General features: G+C 43.0%; 1 protein-coding gene across 3 annotated transcripts in view; it reads right to left on the reverse strand.

Annotated features, from left to right (window-relative positions):
• The window catches only part of kcnh5b (potassium voltage-gated channel, subfamily H (eag-related), member 5b), an 81,566-nt gene extending 63,066 nt beyond the window's left edge, over positions 1–18,500 (reverse strand). For 2 of the 3 annotated variants that reach the window (XM_068600380.1, XM_068600382.1), the window contains exons 1-5: positions 18,324–18,500; positions 11,957–12,080; positions 8,709–8,815; positions 5,901–6,029; positions 1,106–1,221 (exon numbers count right to left, since the gene is read on the reverse strand). In XM_068600380.1, the coding sequence (XP_068456481.1) occupies positions 1,106–1,221; positions 5,901–6,029; positions 8,709–8,815; positions 11,957–12,080; positions 18,324–18,396 (549 nt within the window). In that variant the 5' untranslated portion in view covers positions 18,397–18,500. Of the gene's footprint in view, positions 1–1,105; positions 1,222–5,900; positions 6,030–8,708; positions 8,816–11,956; positions 12,081–13,124; positions 13,190–18,323 lie in introns of those variants that run through there. The other variant, XM_068600381.1, reaches the window with a different exon arrangement.
• Between the last annotated feature and the right edge of the window lie 1,694 nt (positions 18,501–20,194).

Genomic DNA, 20,194 nt, shown 5'->3' on the forward strand with positions numbered 1-20,194 from the left:
ATCCTTATTGAGACATGTGGAGGAGTGAAGGAAAAGTGCAGCAAGTTGTGACCGTAGAGAAGGAAAGAAGGATGTAAGAGAAGGAGGTGAGGGGAAAGGAAGAGGAAGATGTAGAAGAAGGAAGTGTGGAGGAAAGAAAGAGGAAGTGTGGAGGAAAGGAAAAGAAGGATGTAAGAAAATGAGGTGAGGCGGAAAGGAAGAGGAAGTGTGAAGGAAAGGAAGTGGAGGATGTAAGAGAAGGAGGTGAGGAGGAAAGGACTCAAAACTCAAAAAGACACCAGCATCCTTCCTTCCTTCTCTCGCAGCAGTCACAGTCAGCGCTCAAAGCGCTCCGGCTTCCATCTGCACAACCAACATGAAATATTAATGGCGGCCTGCAGTCCGCGGCGCTCCCGGGAAGAGAAGCGCTGCGCCCAACAAGCTGCAGCTCCGGGGGAAGCTGGCGTGCGAAGTGGAAGTGGAAGTGGAGTAAAGCGGCGTAAAGGATGGATGTATGGAGGTCATGTGTGCGACACGTTAAAGTGAAAAGTGCGATGTGCTCGTGTGCGTCTGCTGTGAACTCAGAGTTGGAGGAACAAGGTTCCTGCTTAATGTTTCATGTGAGGTTCATCTGTGCAGACATGATGTTGCAGCAACGCGTTGCAGGAGCGCGTTGCTGCAACGTTCTGTTAGCAGTCGCTTCCAGGTGACCTCACACGCCAACTTTAGTCACGTTTCAGCTCAACCCTGCAAGTTTAGGACGCTATGCTCCGATGTTTAGAGGCTGAAGCTAAAGAAATATTAAAAACTACTAATAAAAATAATAATAATATATTTGTCATCAGTGCAAACTGCACCAAATGTGCTTAAACTCTAGTTTATAATTATTGTGCTGCAAATGTCTTGATACTGATGCTGTATGTGTGTGTGTGTGTGTGTGTGTGTGTGTGTGTGTGTGTGTGCGTGTGCGTGTGTGTGCGTGCGTGTATGAAGTGTGCATGTGTTGTGAGTGTGCATGCTTTGCATGTGTGTGTGTCTGTGCATGCTCTTTGTGTGTATGTGTATGAAGTGTGTGTGTGTGTGTGTGTGTGTGTGTGTGTGTGTGTGTGTGTGTGTGTGTTCTCACCTCCGCCAGGCGGGACGGTTTGTGGTTGACTTCCGGCTTGTCGATGGGCGCCAGCTTCGGCAGCGTGTTGCGGTTGTTGGTAAGCGCTCGCGTCAGCCGCGCGAACTTGGTCCATCCTGCAGGGACGAGACGTTCACAACACAACTCACCAACCGGCTGCAAGAACACACACATCAGCTGCTACGTGTTCCCACAATGGATGGTAGCGCACATTTCTGGCGGGGGGTTCTTTCCCCACCCGGTCGCTCATATTCACAATAACACCGACACGATGTGAACGCAGCACGCGAAAAACCCCACTCGCTAGCGTGTCCTTGAACACAACATCTCCAGCAGCTTCAGGGTGTCTGTGCAGCTGTCTGATGCGCTCCGACCTTCATGTGGAGGCGGGAGATGAAGGAGAAGTTGTCCTCCGGGGGATCAAGACCACACGACCACAAGACCACAAGACCACAAGACCTACATACGTATACGTTTAGCTTGTTGGTTGGTAAAAAAGAAAGAAGCATAGAGAGAGGAGGACGCTACAGTCTGAAGGTATCAAACTCTTGGAAATTGTCTGTGAGCAGGTCAGCTGAGCTCATTACACCTCACACATCTAAAGACAATGTGTCTGCAATGAGATTCCATACTGAACACTTCACTAAACACTTCACTAAACACTTTACTGACCAATGCACTGACCAATGAACTGAACACTTCACTAAACACTTCACTAAACACTTCACTAAACACTTCACTAAACACTTTACTAAACACTTTACTAGAACACTTTACTAGAACAATGCACTGAACAGTTTACTGAACAATGAACTGAACAATGAGCTGAAGACTTTACTGAAGACTTTACTAAACACTTTACTGAACAGTGAACTGAACACTTTACTAAACACTTCACTGAACACTTTACTGAACAATGTACTGAACAATGCACTGAACACTTTACTGAACAATGTACTGAACAATGCACTGAACACTTTACTGAACAATGAACTGAACACTTTACTAAACACTTCACTGAACAATGTACTGAACAATGCACTGAACAATGCACTGAACACTTTACTGAACACTTTACTGAACAATGTACTGAACAATGCACTGAACACTTTACTGAACACTTTACTGAACACTTTAAGTGTTCATCTGGATACAGCACCATGCTACTCTTGCCTGGAGAAGCTGACGAAGTCACAGCTGAAGTTTTCCAACATTTGACAAAGAAGAAACATCTGTAAAACCCTCAGATGTGCTTGTAAACTTCATTCATGTGTAAAATGAAGCGGCGCTTGTTTCTTTACTGTAAAGTCAGACATGCTAACTGCTGACTCGTGTTTACGTTCACTGAAGCAGAAACTCGACTGCGGTACTTCTTATGTGTGGCCGTATAGTTGTTCCGTCACGGCATTACTCCATTTAATAAAAAGCAAAAGGGCTTAAGTGCTTTTTCTACGCCGCCGACACAGCAGCAGAGTTGCATAATTCACTGTATTGTGTGCACGCATTACAGAGGACCACAAGCTAATGCGCCGAACGCACGCCCAGAACCACTTCCATCACCACGCAGATGCAGCTCATGTAAATCTGTACCGACGGGCTCCGACCACCGGCACGGGGAGGACAAAGCGCCACACACACACACACACACACACACACACAGCATGAAGGGGGAGCTGCAGGACAAGTAAATCAGGTTTTCTTTTTTTTCCACAGTTAATAGTAACGCCGCTGCCACGTTTCTCCCTCGAGGACGCTGGACTTATCGGGCCGCAGCACAAAGGAAGTGAGGCTAAAAATAACGGGAGTGAGTTCTAAAATGAGATTCTGATCAGCGGCTCGCAGACGGACGGAGACTCGGGGGAACCGGGTTATCACACGGGGACAGGTGCAACACCTCTGCACGGAGACGGCGTGCAAACATGTAAATTCAGAGATAAGAATGCTGTTTATTTAGCTGACAGTCTGAGATAGTAAATATGTAATGTTCTTCTTCAGTGTTATCAGATACAATGACGATAAGCACATCGTGCCCCTGGTAACATTACTACATATTGTTATTAGTACGTGTTGGGTTGTTAAGCAGATTGGAATTTTTTTTATTTTGATTAAATACTTAATTAAATTCAACTCCTTACAGGCATAATAATAATAATGCATTTTCTTGGTACTCAAAGTCACTTTACATGACATTTAAAATATCCTAAAAGCTATACAATAAAAGAAATAAAAACAGTAAATTGCAGTAAATTAAATAAATTACATAGCGAAGATATATAATAACTATGTTGTGTTTTAACGGCAGCGAGTAAAGTCGTAGATTTTCCTCGGTGAGATTGTAACGCCCTCGAAAGGAAATTAGTGATTTTGGGCGATAAATAGTGTAAATTTGAACATACTATATATTATTATTTTGAATTTTAACTGTTAGTTTTTTCATTCTGCCTCTTTCCTACGTTCCCGCTGCTCCATTTCTCCGATGAAGTCGACTCTTTTTGCTCCCGCTCTGCTGCTATAACCTCACAGCGTACCGACCTGTGCACACGGGGGGATTGAGCCCAAAACGTTCTGAAGTTATTGGAAAAGCAGCTGTTGAATCTGGGATCTGGAGTGAGATGACGGATATAAACGCATCTGCCACGAATACATTTTATTTAGCTGACGCTTTTATCCAAATGACTTACAGTACGTGTGTTCAACCATGAGGAAGAAAACTCACAACAACAATTAAAAAAGGAATGTTTCTTACAAAGTGCGATCAGTAAAAGACATTTAAGTGCTACTGAAGTGTTACTTTCCTTATTTATGGTGTAGTCCAAAAAGATGTGTTAACGAAGAATGTATTTTGAAGTTTATTGAAACAATGATGGGGTGATGTGAGTCTAATGCTATAAGATCATCATAGACTATCTCAGGGCGCAACAAAAAAGGCAACTTGTGTGTTTCAAGCTGAGGATCTTCAGCAGATCTCCAGCCCAGCTGACGCTGACGCGATGAGGCGAGCAGCCGGAGACCGAGCCGAGAGCGAAGCTGAGGTTCTGCACATGAACCATAGACTTCTATACAACCAGAGGAGTCGCCCCCTGGTGGTCAGGAGAGAGAATGCAGCTTTAACACGCTTGCTCTGAACCAGCAGACCTCGTTTGTTTTTTTTCTTTCTCAAATCCAATTACAGATGATTAGAGAATTACATCTGAAGTTTGTCTCCATCATCATCATCATCTTCATCAGCAGCAGCAACAGCAGTTAACGTCACGCCTCCAATGTGACAATATTAGTTCCACTCAAGCTCTAATTGCATGTTCAACCAATGTTATTCACGTGTCACCGAGTGCACGACGAATAAACAAATCACACGACGGCTCTCTGCAGGTCTGGTGTGTGTGTGTGTGTGTGTGTGTGTGTGTGTGTGTGTGTGTGTGTGTGTGTGTGTGTGTGTGTGTAGATTAAAAAGGGGGGAAGGGTGAGGGATCCTTGTCAAAGGGCAAACACACCCGCTCAGCGACGCCCAGGACGCCTCCCGGGGCAGGAAGCTGACACTGTGCATCAGTCAGGGCGCAGAGGACAACACCGCCACCCACACATCCCCGATTCCTGACAGCCTCAAACACAAGCCGACAGATGAGACGTCCCCGCATCGCGAGGGGGGGGAACAAGACTTGACTCGCTCTTTTTTTAAAATTTTTTATATATCCATCCACAGCCGCAGAAAAAGGAGAAGAAAGCGGAGGAACGAGGACGGCAAGGAAGAGGAGGACAACGACTGAGATGAGAGAGATGAAGGAGGAGATGAAAGGAATGAAGAAGGATACAAAACATCAGGATGTGAACGCGCGCACAACGACAACGCGCTGATGTGTAACTGTCGGTCATGATGAGTGCTGGACAGATTCATCATGAGATGAGGAGACGCTCCACGTCACCTCGAAGGGGAACGTGAATTTGGGCAACAAATATCACGGCAATCCATCCACTAGTTGTCGAGATATTTCACTCACCCAGTGATTCACAAACTTTGGAGGAAGCAAAATGTTCGCGCCCCACCGCCCCGACAACATGGGAACCAAACGGTCCAACTTCTTGAGAGTCCTCCATTTGGCTTTTTTAATTAATAGATTAAAGAAAATTAAAATCCCTTTAAAGTAAACCAGATCGCTCCATCTGACAAAAACTAATAACGTGCAATCACTCTGTTAAAACGATGCAAATAAAGTTATACATGTGCAAAAAAATACTCATATTTGGCAAAAAGATGACCAAGGAAGCCAGTTGGGTCCCTGTTTTCTCCCCATAGTTTCATGTTGAAGTGTCCTTGAGCAAGGCACTGAAGCCCCAGAGCTTCACCGCAGCACAAAGTTCCTTCATCACTAAGGATGATGGGTAAAATACAGAGAATAATCCCCCCACTGTGGGATTAATAAAGGATTCTTAAGACTCTGCATCTCCCCCTCCGCGCCCCGCCTGTAATACCTCCGCGCCCCACTAGAGGGTTGCGCCCCACAGTTTGAGAACCGCCGCACGAAACACACAATAAAGTTGACGCGTGAGGAGGAAGAGGAGGAGGAAGAGGAAACTTAATTAAATGAGCCGTCAGAGCGACTTTACTGGGGCGTCCGGCCTCGTCCTCATTTGGTTTCCTCTCACAAACTTGTCGTCTCTCCTCCAACTCTTTACTCCCGCCCTGATTAATAAAAAGCAGAAACACCGAGCTGCACATAACCATCGGGGTCTGGATGGAAACATCTCCTCTCCTCTCGTCTTCTCTCCTGTCCCTGCGAGTCGTCGGCGAGGCGCTCACCTTTGGTGGTTTCGTCCTCGATGGGCTGCTTGAAGAGCGTGATGTCCTTGAAGGTGCAGAGGAACAGAACCACCTTGTCGTTCTCGTTCCTGATGGGAGCCACTTGCATGTAGAACCACACGGGGCTTCCTGCGGAGACAGCGGAGGAGTCTTAGCTGTGTGTGTCGCTGTGTGTGTCCTCAAAACAGTCTCGTTTTGTCCGACAAACAGTGAGAAACTCTGTTTACAAGGATATGAAACCACAGACTGAGCACGAGAGGAGACGTCGTCCTGTCTCGCCGTCGCCATCTTGAATGAAGGCAACAGACGGCTCCACAAAGTGCAAAACATCTGCAAAATGATGCAGAAACAGTGTGGAAACCTCCTCTCTGCACTTGTTTTATGTATTGGTTATCGTTAACTAATAACATTCTGCAAGAAAAACTAGTTTTTCTTTTGTTTTCTCCAAAAAGTGCATTTTTCAGATGGGTGGTTTTTGCTCTTCGGCCTTCATTATGTGACATGAGACATGAAGAGTTTTCTTGAAGTATTGAAGGTCACTCAGAGGTCAGGCCGAGTCTCACGATGTGAACATGAACTTGTGATTAGGGTCTGCTCCTACATGTCTTGTGTTCTGCCAGAAGAAAACGCTGAATGAATAAAAGCTTAACACCAGAGAGCATCAGTCTGTGTTTAGTAGTTTATCGTTTATGCAATAGATTTAATAGAATCAATGCACTTTACTGTCTAATGAAGCGGGATGAGCGCTGGCAGGTGTCTCTGTGGATTAAACGTCATGAAACACCCACACAGGTGTTTCAGCTCCTGAGAGCAACCAGAAGAGAGTTAAGAAGCTCAAAGAGGCAAATTATCATTATTATTATTATTATTATTATGTTATACACAACCACAAAGACAAGGTTTCCAAACATAGATTACAATTGTCTTTGGAGAAGAAAGAACATTTTGAGAATCTACATTTTGCCATATTCTGTTATTTAAAAGTAACTTGTTTATTATCTATAAATATATATATTTATATATATTTTTTTACCACCTGCTTGTTTCAAACATCCAAGTTACAATTTGGATGTTTGTTTGTTTATATATATATATATATATATATATATATATATAATAAGTTTATATATATATATATAATAAGTTAATATATATAAATAAATATGCATATTTATTTTTACATATATACTCACTGATTTCTATAAATACCTATATTTACTTACTTTATATATTTACTTACTTTATTTATTTAATATATATATATATATATTTACTTACTTATTTTTCTATAAATATATGTTTTTTTAATTTTTTTTAAATTTAAATTCATATTATTATAATATATAAATTTAATTAATAAATAAGTAAATATATATATAAATATATATAGTTATTTATTTTTAATACATATCTACATATATATTACATTTTGTACATTTTCTTTGGCTTAAGGATCAAACTCATCAAAAGCTTTAATGAGCCACTCGGTGACGTTGTGATGAACACCTGATGAACACATTAATGTACGAAGAGGACGATCTGATCCTTCCTCTCTCCTCTCTGTGTGTGAACACGCCTGTAGATTATTTATTAACCCACAGTTTAAAAAAACAAAACAAAAGTGAGCATAAAACGCCTTATTATGAAGGTCATCTCTTCTTTTTTGGGAACTGGCTGTTCTTTCTGCACTCGAGGACCTGGACGCGGCCGAGCGGGTTTATTTGTGACTTCATTGCCTCCTCACACTCTGAAACAGAGACAAAGTTCTGTGGGAGCGAGCCTCATGAAGTTTGAATATTGATCTTTCGTTCTCGATCCTCCGCCCTCGTAGGTGATCTCTCTCGGGATTATTTCTGTCTGCCCACTTCGGTCCGGCTCCTCCACAACGCTGCTAATCCTGGACTCCATCATCTCCTCCTCCACCTGCTGCGCCCGGAAGTCACACTTCATCTGGGCTTTGACAGCCGCTGCATTAGGATTCAATACATTATTTTCCCATAAAAAAAAAAAATTAAAAAAGGTTTTATCTGACCTTCTATCCAGAATCCGACATATAATATTAACAGGTGGTTTAAATCCAACACACATAAATAATACAATATGTATAGTTTAAATATGAAAGTAAAATAAAGAAAAATAAATCATAAAATTTAAATTAACTTGACAGTAAAAGAAAAAGCAGCAAATGATAAAAAGAGTTTATGAAGTCATTGAATTAAAAGGAACAAAAACGACCTTGTTAGATTTAGAAAAAGGGCGTGGCTTGTGTTAAAATAAGTATAAAATAAGTATATTGTTACGTTACAGGACTGTTTGACTAAAAACAAAAGTGTCATAATAATAATAATGTAGATACAAAAGATAAACACTTTATAGATTCAAGAAGTGTGAAGTTTGGTGGATGTGAAAGCTGAAGTGGAGATTTGTGAAAAAAAATTCTAACTTAGAGAAAAGAATAGGGTAACAATTGGTTAAAACAATGAACTAATATCAATATGGAACTTCCCCAATTGCAGACTTACATTAAGACAATACTTTTGTATTATAAGTTTTCTAAAATGTTATTTTAAACATGCAAAGAAGCATCGTCTAATAATGTTAACTTTTGGAGGATTCCAGACAATCTAGTAAAATAAAAACACCTCCATTCTGTATTTTTTTCTGCGCCTCGACTTAAATAACCGTTGTACCTGTTGGTTTAAAGTGTAACGCTCCTAAAACAGTTAGTTCATAATGGTACCAGAGCATCTTTTGTCCTGTAAGATGCATTAAATAGTTCCCGGGTCCAGGAAGCCGGCGAGCACTCACTGTTCTTCCTGTACAGCAGGATCTCGAAGCAGTTGGACTCGTAGTTGTCGAACGTCTGTCTGACTTTATCGATGCTCTTCTTGTCCGTCAGCTCTCCGTACATAAAACTAGAAACAGGAGAAACAGCGGCGATCAATACTGAGCTGACCCGGCTGACCTTTGACCCCTCCCCTCCCGCGTTACAGTAGATCACACGTGTCCGTTGCGTTAATGTCGATCTGTCGTCGAGCCATAAAGCGTCTCGGAGGAGTAAATTACAGCAGCCGGATTTGTGTCTGATTGGTGCAGCTCGCATTTCCTGGCATGGTTGTAATTTCTCCTTAAAGAGCCGAGGACATTTTAATTTGCGCTAATATATCTGGTCTGAGTGATCACTTTCTTTCCCCACACACACACACACACATTTCTTCCCTGTGGAACACAAACCAAAAAAACACAAAAAAAAGGTTTTTAATCAACAGCAAAGCCTAAACTGGCGTCATTATTAGAGATAATATCTCTGTGTATGTGTGTTTTAAGATATAAAAGAGATGAGGAATCCAAACATGGCTTCCCATCCCCATTGGACCGGGTGCTCCTTTAAATATTGAACATCAGTGAATCCTTTGTAATGGAACAATCCCACCTCCACGCAATACAATTAATAATTAAATATGGGTAATTTAAAATTTAAATCTTATAATGTCGTTGTGTTTTCTGCCGGCTTCAATTGTGGATTTTGTTCATTCAGAAAAGACGCGACCGATGAAAGAGTGCAGATGCTTTATTCAATAAAGAGACCTTGTGTCTATGTGAGGTAAGATTACTTAAATATCCTTCGGCTGACATGCGCTCGGGTTGAGAGAGCAGCCGTGAGGAAACCCCGTGATGGAGCGAGTCCCGCCTGAACTTTACAAAAAGAGCTGTTCCACATTTCAAGATAGAAACAGTCATTTCAAAGGAATTCGGGGACTTTGGGACAGTCGGAGAGCAAGAGGGCTCGTCTGTGATGAGTCACAGCGACCGCCTGCAGCGTCGGAGCGGGATCAGCGTCACTCGTCACAAGTTGCCTCTGAGTTGTTCCAACAAAGACGCACTCCCTTCACAACGCCCCACTTTGTTTTGAGGCCCGAAGAGAACGAAGTAACAGCTGATCGGCAAAGATTGAAGGAAAGCGTGTGCAGCGGGAATTGCGAAGACGAATGCATGAGTGTAAAATCACCAGCAGAGACATGGAGACGAAGACGAGGGAGACGCAACAAACCATGAAGAGAGATTTGTGCCTTTTTTTGCCCGAGCAAATTTCTAGTTTGTAAGTAAATTATCTTCAAATCTTTGCTCTACAAAAAAAAAAAAAAAGTTCTCAAAATTATGTTTTTTCTCTCAAAAAGAAACGCTCTCAAAACAAGTTCTTTTTTTTTTCCAAAAAATTTTGGGGGGAGAAAAAAAAAAATTTCGAACATTTTTTTTCTGAGAGCAAATTTTTTTGGGAGAATTCTTTTTTTTTTTTCCTAGAAAACTTTTTTTTTTAGATAACTTTTTGTTTTGAGAGCAAAGATTTGGAGATAATTTACTTAGAAACTACAGATTTGCTTGAGTAAAAAAGACACAAATCTACCTTCATACAAACCCACCAACAGTTGGATAGAGGCAACAAACCCACCAACTGTTTGGTTGAGGCAACAAACCCACCAACTGTTTGGTTGAGGCAACAAACCCACCAACTGTGTTGCAGAGGCAACAAACCCACCAACAGTGTTGCAGAGGCAACATGGTAGAGGCAACAAAAGCACTAATGAGACTCCTCGTTGACTTTCTCACACTGGCATCATTTTTTTGTCTTGAGCAAAATGAAGACAGACAAGTTGTGTCCCTGTACACAAAACCAAACGATTGCAGTATTTCACTACTGTGGGATATACTATACTGTACTATACTGCACTATACTGTACTATAATGTGCTATACTGAACTATAATGTACTATATACTGTACTATACTGAGCTGGGGTTGTACTATACTGAGCTATTTTGTACTATAATGTACTATACTATACTGTACCGTGCTATACCGTACTATACTGAGCTGGGGTTGTACTATACTATACTGAGCTATTTTGTACTATTTTGTACTATAATGTACTATACTGAGCTGGCCTGTGAGTAGAGGTCCTGCGTCCTCTCGGCGTCTCGTCTTGTGGACTTGTCGGTCTCGCTGTCCTCCGGCCCGGAGCAGCAGGGGGTCGGACGGATAAATCCCAGCGCCTGTACTCACTTATAGCTCGCAGCCTTTTTTAAGCCACCGGCTACAGTCAAGGCCGTCAACCCTCCTCCCCCCCCCTCTCCTCCCCCTTCAGCCTTAAGAGGCGCCGGAGGAGACGAGCCGTCCTTTGGAGTCAAATTTTAAAAACGTCCTGACTGACAAGCGAGCAGGACGCTGTCCTCCAGCAGCCCGAGCTCCTCTGGCAGCGCAACATTGGATTCATTTACAACTCTCGCGGAGCGTCTCTCTCTCTCCCTCTCTCTCTCTCTTTTAGAGCAAGTGCCAGATCCCTTTTTAATGTTTTTTCCTCTCTGATACAGTGTGACTCTGCTGATGCTCCACACTGTTCCTGCGTGATATAACAGCAGCAACGAAGCAGCAAACCGAGGTTAGCATCATGTAAACGCCTCTACAGGTTTTTAATGATCACTACGGAGGGACAGAAGCAGGAAGGTACAAAAGAGTGTCTTCTCTATCACACACACACACACACACACACACACACACACACACACACACACACACACACACACACACACACACACACACACACACACACACACACACACACACACACACACACGGCTTAAATAATAGATGGAACTGAATAAAAAAAGATATATCTTGTGATTCCTGCAGTACAAATAGAGCGCTATAAAAACCTGGCTCCTCTGGTGTGGTTTTAAGTCTTATAAGAAGCTGCTGTAAATATACGTGTTGCTTTTTATTAGTTCTACTTTTAAATGAAAAAAAGCCTGAACCCAGAAGTTAAATGAGCTAAATATGCTTATTATTATCAACTTAGTACATTGACGCACATGAAAATGATTGCATATTTATTTGCGCTGCAAGTGCAATTTTAATGAAAAAGGGAGAAGACTGAAGACTCATTATCGCTCCATTACCACTGTAAGTCATTAAGCTTTGATCTGCCGGTAAACATTCGTAATTGTGCACATTTACGACATATAATTAACAGAAAATATGAGCAGAAGGGGGTCTCTTTACCTGCATGTGCTGCTCTTCTGCATGACTTCGGCCCTGTGGAAGCCAGACAGCTTGCAGAATCCGTCATTGCTGTAAACTACAGGCCACTCCACGATCTGGGCGTTTCCCAGGAGGAAGCTGGTTTCTGACGGACGGGACAGAGAGGGAGAGCATGTCGGCATCAAATAGGAAACACAGATAAAAGGATGCAAAGCTTCCAACCCTCTGGAGGGATGATTGCATGAAGAAACCGGTCCAGGCAGAGGCATTCAAACTGCATTGTAACTCCTTTATATCCTGTTGGCTGGTTTATTCTACAGCAATGACAATGCATTATATTCTGTCAGGTCGTTTTGAGTCCAAATGTGTTCATTGTTAACCATAAACAGTTTAGAGGAAGTTGGCGTCGTCATCGTGATGTCACACTTTGGTTTCTGGACGTTTTTAAAGCCTTGAGTTCGGTGATTTCGCCGCCGCCATCTTGGATTACGGTCGTTGCTTGGCAGAGGAGTAGCTATGGCGTAAACGCTGGTGGTAGTCAGCAAGCTGTCAATCACAGGAAGCCCCGCCCCTAAGTACACCCTGTCATATGGTCTGTTTGACTCTAAATGGATTTTTGCCAGAAGGTAATTCAATAATGGTGATGTACAAAAAACTGCAAAAATGAAAACTTCCAAACTCTCCAGTTTGTGCTTCACAGCCTGCTCAGTTGCTCAGTCATTAAACTATAAATAAATACTAAAATCTAGTAGTAGGGTCATGTTTCCAAATGTGTCCTCAAGCCTTTAGCATTATGTTACTGCAAGTAGAAGTCTGGTGTTTCATTACCTGCAGCTACACGCGCACACACACACACACACACACACACACACACACACACACACACACACACACACACACACACACACACACACATACACATACACACACACACTAGACACCAGAAAGGAAAAGCTAGCAAACATTTGGCTTCAATATATGATTCAAAATCATTGACAGAAAGCCCCCTCCATGTACTCATCAAAGAAAGATGGATGCAGATATCAAATGGCCGCGCCTGTAACGTTAGCGTAAAAAGCTACGCGGCCACACAAAGCCGTTAGCTAACACGTGAATCAACACGTGTTCATCAAAAAGAGCCAAAGCAAACAAGCCACCTTTCAGCGCCACCAGGTGCAGCTGTACTTACCTAAAGCCACCGGTCACCTCGCTTCTGAGTCACGGCCACTGTACCGACAGTGGCAGCCATTTTGGTTACAACCGCCATGAAGCCACGCCCCCTCCCCCTTTAATATTTAGCCTAATGTTTTAAGGCAGATATTTTGTGCTCGGGGTAAAACGATTCACTGCTCGATGTAGAGAGACGTCGACAGAAAAACAACCTACAATTATCCTCTAAAATGAGCTTTTTATACAATGAGAACTCTCCGTGCGGTGCGTTTAAGGACACTCAGACATTCAGGAGTTGACAGCTTGCTGCTGTCTATAATGTAAACTCAGACGACTTAGATGTTGTCCTTGAAATCACCAACAACACACAAACATGTAAACATGGTGGGAAGTATATTTAGAGTTTACCCACAAGCCCTGAAAACACCAACAAAGAAGAACTCAGTAACATTGATAACACAAAGGAGTCCCTAAAGTGTCACAGGTAAAAGGTTTTTTATGGTTTTTTTTTATAGCAAACTGGACCCAGCGGAGTCTTTGAAAGGTCAGAAAACAACCTCCTGCTTGAAAAGAAAGGCACGATATATAAAAAAAGGTAAATGTAATATGTAATTAATTAGCTTCTTTCAACAGGCGCCAAAACCTGCTGCTGGAACTTTGGCAGATAATCATTCAACAATAACTCCTCTTTTCCAGTGAATCTTTTCCAGTGAATTATGGGATGAAAAGATGGGACGCGCTTCAAATGCCCCGGAAAAAAAAACATCCCAAGCGTGCGGTGTCTCCCCACACACACACACACACACACACACACACACACACACACACACACACACACACACACACACACACACACACAGTACAGGATGTGTTCATGCATTTTAATCTCTGTAAAAAAAAGGTAATAACATGAATTCCTGGAGGTGTGTCAGCAGGTTTTACAGACCGACGAGTAAAACCCTCCAAAGGCTCCTGATGAAAAATAACGTTATCAAAATGTTCCAGCTGCAGTCAGGGGGACAGAAACCCACCGACTGCAGGATATCCACCGCTTAATAAAACAATAAATTGGTTCTGCGGCAGTCAAACGCCTTCCAATAACCACGTAAAGAACATCAATAACAAAACCAAGAGCGAGTTTCATTCCATTTTCACCTGGAAGCTAAAAGGATTTGTTTTTGGAGGAGGTTTTGGTCGAAGCTCATTTTCAGCCGGATGTTTGGTTCTTCTCTTTGGTGCTGCGAGAAAACTTTGTTCACTGCAGTTTACAGGAAGTGAAGTCAAATGTTAAAGAGCTAACCACCGATTGAGAGATGGAGAGATGGAGAGATGAAGAGATGGAGAGAATCAGACCTTCTGATCTGAGCACAAAGCAACAAAAAGAACAATTAAACACCTTAAACGACACGTTAACTTCCTTTTTTTTACAAAATGGACCAAAACACTGACAACGAGGATGATCTTAAGGAAATATAAGGTCTATAATAAGGAAAAATATGAAACTAAATTTTAAATCGTACCCTTTAAACTAAAAAGAAATCTAAAATACAGATTAAAATACAGAATCCCTGAAGCTCTCTTTAGCCGAATTACGATTAATTCAGCTAAAGAGTGCTGCATTTGTAGGAAGTTAGCATTTGTAGGAAGTTAGCAAGTTAGCATCACGCTAGTTCCCTCTCCACAAATAAAAGCGAAGGGACTCTTCCAATTGATTTTGCATTGTTACGTAAATAATCTTCACGATTAAACTTTCACTTTTACGATGTTTGAAGTGCAAAGCAAGAAGCTAACGTTAGCAGCTATAGCTAACTCCGCCTCCAGTGAGCTGAAAGAGCACTAGTGCCCTAGGTCTAGTGTCCTAGGTCTAGTGTCCTAGGTCTAGTGTCCTCGTGAGGCTGGTTTATTTGACATTAAACACCATCACTAAGCTTTTTCTCGCCAGATATTTAGCTGATGATTAATATCCCAGGATTCAGTGGGAAACAGCTGCGTGAATAATGGATCCGATTGGTTGACGGATGATGAGTCAGCAGCTATTTTCCCATAAATCAGTTCACCGTTAGATATTACGGAGGTGTCGGGCGTCTGAGTCGTGGTGAGAAGGTTCTGGCTTTGACGTCTTCAGACACGGCGGCTGCAGTGACAGTTTATACACAGCGGATGACGGATTGCAGAATAACTGAGACAAATACTGAAGAGATTGAAAACAAACATTCCTACGAGCGGAAAAAACCAGGCGAGTCTGAGACGTCCTGGAATGAGTACGAGAGTGCAGAGGCCCTTCAGGCTTCTGTTTGCATAAAAGACACCCAAAGTAATCAATATCGGTTCGAGTGTTTTCTATATTTAGAATATCTTCCCCTCTTTCTGACGGGGGGATGTGAATGTCTTTGCTCTCTTCAAAGGCTAAGTGACAAAAAACATCATCATTTCAACCTCTCGGCGCGCAGGAGCTGCCTCCATCGACGTCCATCGATCTGAACTAAAACACCAAAGTCTCAGGAACACAAACAAACGGACTCCTGGAGGAAGCTCCTGTTGAAGAGGTAAAAACTGTGTTTTTGTCAATGGAGTCTGGCGGCTTTGAGGAGAGCGTGAAGACAACGTCTTCAGAGGTCTGACATAAGTAAAGATGAGATAAATACTCTAAATATAGCGTTCACTTGCACAGATATTGATTATTTTAAGTGTCTGTTTCTGTAGAAGTACTCTGACGATGGAGAAGTACTTCCTAAAACATCTAAAACATCCAAAGAACCGTTTTTTTTGTATTCACGACACATTTTTTTCCTCCGCAGAACAGTTGTTTCTCTCTATAAATTAAATTTCCACAACACTTTTTGTTCAAATACAAACTTGCTCTCCGGTTCAGCGGCCGCACACAACAAATGAGGCCGCGGTGCATTGTGGGTAAGCGGGAATCCAGAACAATATCGGGGCTCATCTGTCCCAAAAAAAAGCACAAATAAAAAGGAGCTAAAGTTACTTCAACTCGTCCGCTGCCGGCTGCAGCCTCCATGAGGAAGACTACGACGTGAGTCATCGCTCCTCTTCATCACGGCGACTCGGCCGGATTTGAGCCGCTGACTTTAATTTAACTTTACTTCATTAAAATGCCACGCAGCTGCACATTAGTGCACATCGTGTCCTTTCTGCACTAAACAGCAATGTGCTAAGTTTCTGTTTGTTTCCTTTAATTCTCTTGTGTTTTATTGTCTAATTGATGTTTGCATATTCATCATGTGGAGCACAATTTCTTTCTATTTTCTTTCAGCGTTTTAGACGTTTTTCAAGTTGAATTACTGTGTTTAAATCAGTGTAATGCAGTTTAGTATGACACAATACAGATTAGTTAAATACATTAAAATACATAATTCATGCAGCTCTCTTTAGCCAAATTATGATTAATTAGGCGATTAAACTGCTGGTTTCCTGCACAGATAAAAGCAAAGGCATTATTACGTAAATAATCTTCACAATTAAAAAACACTTTTATGATGTTTGTAGTGTAAAGTAAGAAGCTAACGTTAGCAGCTAAGGCTAACTCCACCAGTCACATGACCTCACGTCTCCTCCACTGAGCGAAAGGAGGACTAGTGTCCAAGTGAGTGTCCTAGTGAGGACTAGTGTCCTAGTGAGTGTCCTAATGAGTGTCCTAGTGAGGACGAGTATCCAAGTGAGTGTCCTAATGAGTGTCCTATAAGGACTGGTGTCCAAGTGAGTGTCCTAATGAGTGTCCTATGAGGACTAGTGTCCTAGTGAGAGTCCTAGTGAGGATGACTAGTGTCCTAATGAGTGTGCTAGTGAGGATGACTAGTGTCCTAGGAGGACTAGTGTCCTAGTGATGCTCAGTCGTCTCCTTTAAACTCTTTTTTTATGCGTTAAAGCTCCTAAATTCACCAGATGTTTGTTTTATTGACATGTTTTATCTGAACAGTATTGTAATCTTTGTAATCCATACATCTATAAACACTGTCTCTCTAGAAGCTGAAGCCTCAGACTGTTCAGTTGTTTTACTCTCTGTGTCTCTGCTTGTTTGGTTTTCTGTATCAAAAAGCTCACATCCTGTTTCCTTCTGCTTCTTTGCTATAAATTAGACTTTTCCAATAACCACAATGATGAGTCAGCATCTGATGTTCAGCTGGTAAACAGATCAAAGTGCTCCTCAGTTGTAGCCTCAACATCCTCCAAACTTAAAGGCTGCTCATCTGAAACCAGCTGAAAGTCTCACAACAATAACTCCACATCATTACAGCTAATAATAACACAAATATTAATAATACCACGACCAATAGCTCTCCAATTAGCGCAGAAACTCCCGCAGGAGACCCGCAAGACAGCCTCTCTCCAACCGGAAGAGAGCAACAGAAACACTGCAGCCTCCTCGTTTACAACCCGGCCAGAGAGATGGAGAGATGAGAGATGGAGAGATGGAGAGATGGAGAGATGAAGAGATGGAGAGATGGAGAGAGGGAGGGAGGGAGAGAGGGAGAGAGGGAGCGCGTGCCGGGGCCAAGACCAAGACATGAACCCTGATACCAAACCCGCCGCACGCACATTAAAATGATGAATAACTGAGCAGATATGTATTATTCACCCCACAGGTCGCTCCTTTTGCTTCATGAAACACATATTAGTTGCATAATAATGGAGCTCACGTTTTGGTAGCTTATTCACATCAAAAACTCCCTAAAATAACAATAATATCGAGTCCAATGACGAGATGGTTCCCAGCTGCGTTGGCGGAGCAGCTTTCAGCATTTATTGAGCCACATAGACTTCATATATCTTCAGTTATTAAAAGGTGCGTGTGCGCCGTTTGCCTGGTGAAGGTCTCACGTGACTGGAGGGAACAATGTCATCTGGAAAAAAGTCGCGCAGCCCGATGGAGTTGGAGGAGAACGCGGCGCGTAAACGGAGACTTCCCGGTGAGAGTCTCTCCCGGCGTGACGCCAACAGGAACACGTCGCTGCGGAGGAGACGCACACCTCGCACAGGGAACTTACTGACGTTACTTGAACTCCATCACTGCTCAGAATGAATGCGGGCTGTACAGTGAGGTCACGCGGGGTCTATCCTCCTCCAAACCTCCGTGGTTTGCGGTTAAAAAAACACACCAAAAAAACTGTGTATTCCAGCAGCAGAGTTCCGGTCCTGGTGAAACCAAACCCCCAACACACCCCAAAAATAAGCAGCCTCGCTCCGGCCACTCACTCACCACTTGATCGCCGGACGATGTTCTCCAGGAAAGTGTTCTGCGGTGCCACCAGCCCTCTCTTTCCCCCGGGCATCCTGCTGCGGGCGGGTCTGCGTCTGCGGCGGTGTGTCTGCGGCTCGGGGGTCGGTACTGACGCGGGCTCTCAGTCGGACCGGTGGAGAAGCTCATTGTAACCGTGCGCTCTGGCTGCTCGAGGCGCACTGAAGCCGCGGCGGCGGCGCTGCATCCCGCTGCCCGAGCGCGGAGCTCCAGGACGCATGCGCAGCCGCGGCTGCTGCTGCTGCTGCTGCTGCTGCTGTTGCTGCTGCTCATGCTGCTCATGCTGCTGCTCATGCTGCTGCTGCTGCTGCTCATGCTGCTGCTGCTACTGCTGCTGCTGCTGCTGCTGACAAAAATGCACTTTTATTGGAGACGTTGTTTAGTCTCAGCTCGGATTTATATTATATTTATTCTCCTCCTTAAGATCTTCCTCATTGTAAAGTGTTTTAGTTTATTAGGTTTAATGAAATATTGAGAACTGCAATATTTTATTGTGAATCACTTTTTACTTACATACCAGGTTTTTTCTCATATCAAGAAAAAACATGAAAAAAAACACATGGGGAAAAAAGTTGTGTTTACACCTGAAATGAGGAGGGAGGAGTCTGACATGAAGAGGGAGGAGTCTGAATAGAGGGGGGAGGAGTCTGTCATGAACAGGGAGGAGTCTCACATAAGGAGAGAAGAGTGTGAATAGAGGGGGGAGGAGTCTGTCATGAAGAGGGAGGAGTCTCACATAAGGAGGGAGGAGTCTGAATAGAGGGGGGAGGAGTCTGTCATGAAGAGGGAGGAGCCTGAAATGCAACAGACATGTAGAAGAATAAAAAACAAAATAATATTTTTACATAAATTAATAAGTTAATCAATGTTTTTAATCAGGAAGTGTAGCCCCAACTCCGCTTCTGTGAGCTCGGTCAGCATGTTTGTCGTAGTTAGGGCTGTTAGCGCTGTTAGCATGCGTTGGCGTGTTTAAAGGGAATCAAAACGGATCAACATCAGTTCTCGTTATCACAGAAAGAGATGTTGTTTAACGACCCTTTAGAACCAGAAACTGATATTAAAACATTTCCACTTTCAAAACCATCCACAACAAGTTCACGTGAGGCGTTTGAACAAAGTAAACAAGCGTTTATCCCACAGTTTATATTCCTTTCAAGAAAAACAACGTCAAACGCCAGAGAGGACGGACCGACCGCCCGTGAAGCAGCCGACAACAAGAGGCAGTGTGCAGCGACAACAGGCGTCCCTCAGGAGCTCATTAGCTCTCATGAAGGGTTAACGGGGCCCCGAGGAGCCGAGGGCCCCGACCGGCTGGTCCGTCTGCTCCGACTGACGCCGCCGCCTTTTATTTACTGAACCTATATCGACTGGAAGGATGTTAAGAGCCTGCACTTATTCATAGCCTCAAATAGTCTCATTAAGAGTTGCGTAACATCCCGTGACGACCGGAGCGCATTACACTGATGGAGGTCAGGTTTCTGTAACACACTCTTGTACCTTGTGTACGTATGAGTTTGTGGTTTTATTCTCTTTTTTACTCTATTTTATCGTATTTTATTCGCTTTAAACACTCAACACAGTGTGCATAGATTCCATAAATTCAGATGTCGGTGTGATGTCCATGTCAGATGAATAAAGCCAAAGTTCTGTAAAGATGAAGTGTCTTCTCCTGCAGGCGCTTCTCATCCAGCGTTAGCTGAACCGATACCAAAATCAATGCGACTTGGAGGAAATGAGAACTTCTCGTTGTGACCGTCATCGACGCGTTCAAAAAGGGATTTTCTTCTCTTGTTTACTGTCAATATTGTTTATCTGAAGAGGTCAAATGATCC

Source organism: Clinocottus analis, unplaced genomic scaffold (genome assembly GCF_023055335.1).
Source record: "Clinocottus analis isolate CAN_PGR_092001 unplaced genomic scaffold, fCliAna1.0.p SCAF_5, whole genome shotgun sequence".
NCBI lineage: Eukaryota > Metazoa > Chordata > Actinopteri > Perciformes > Cottidae > Clinocottus > Clinocottus analis.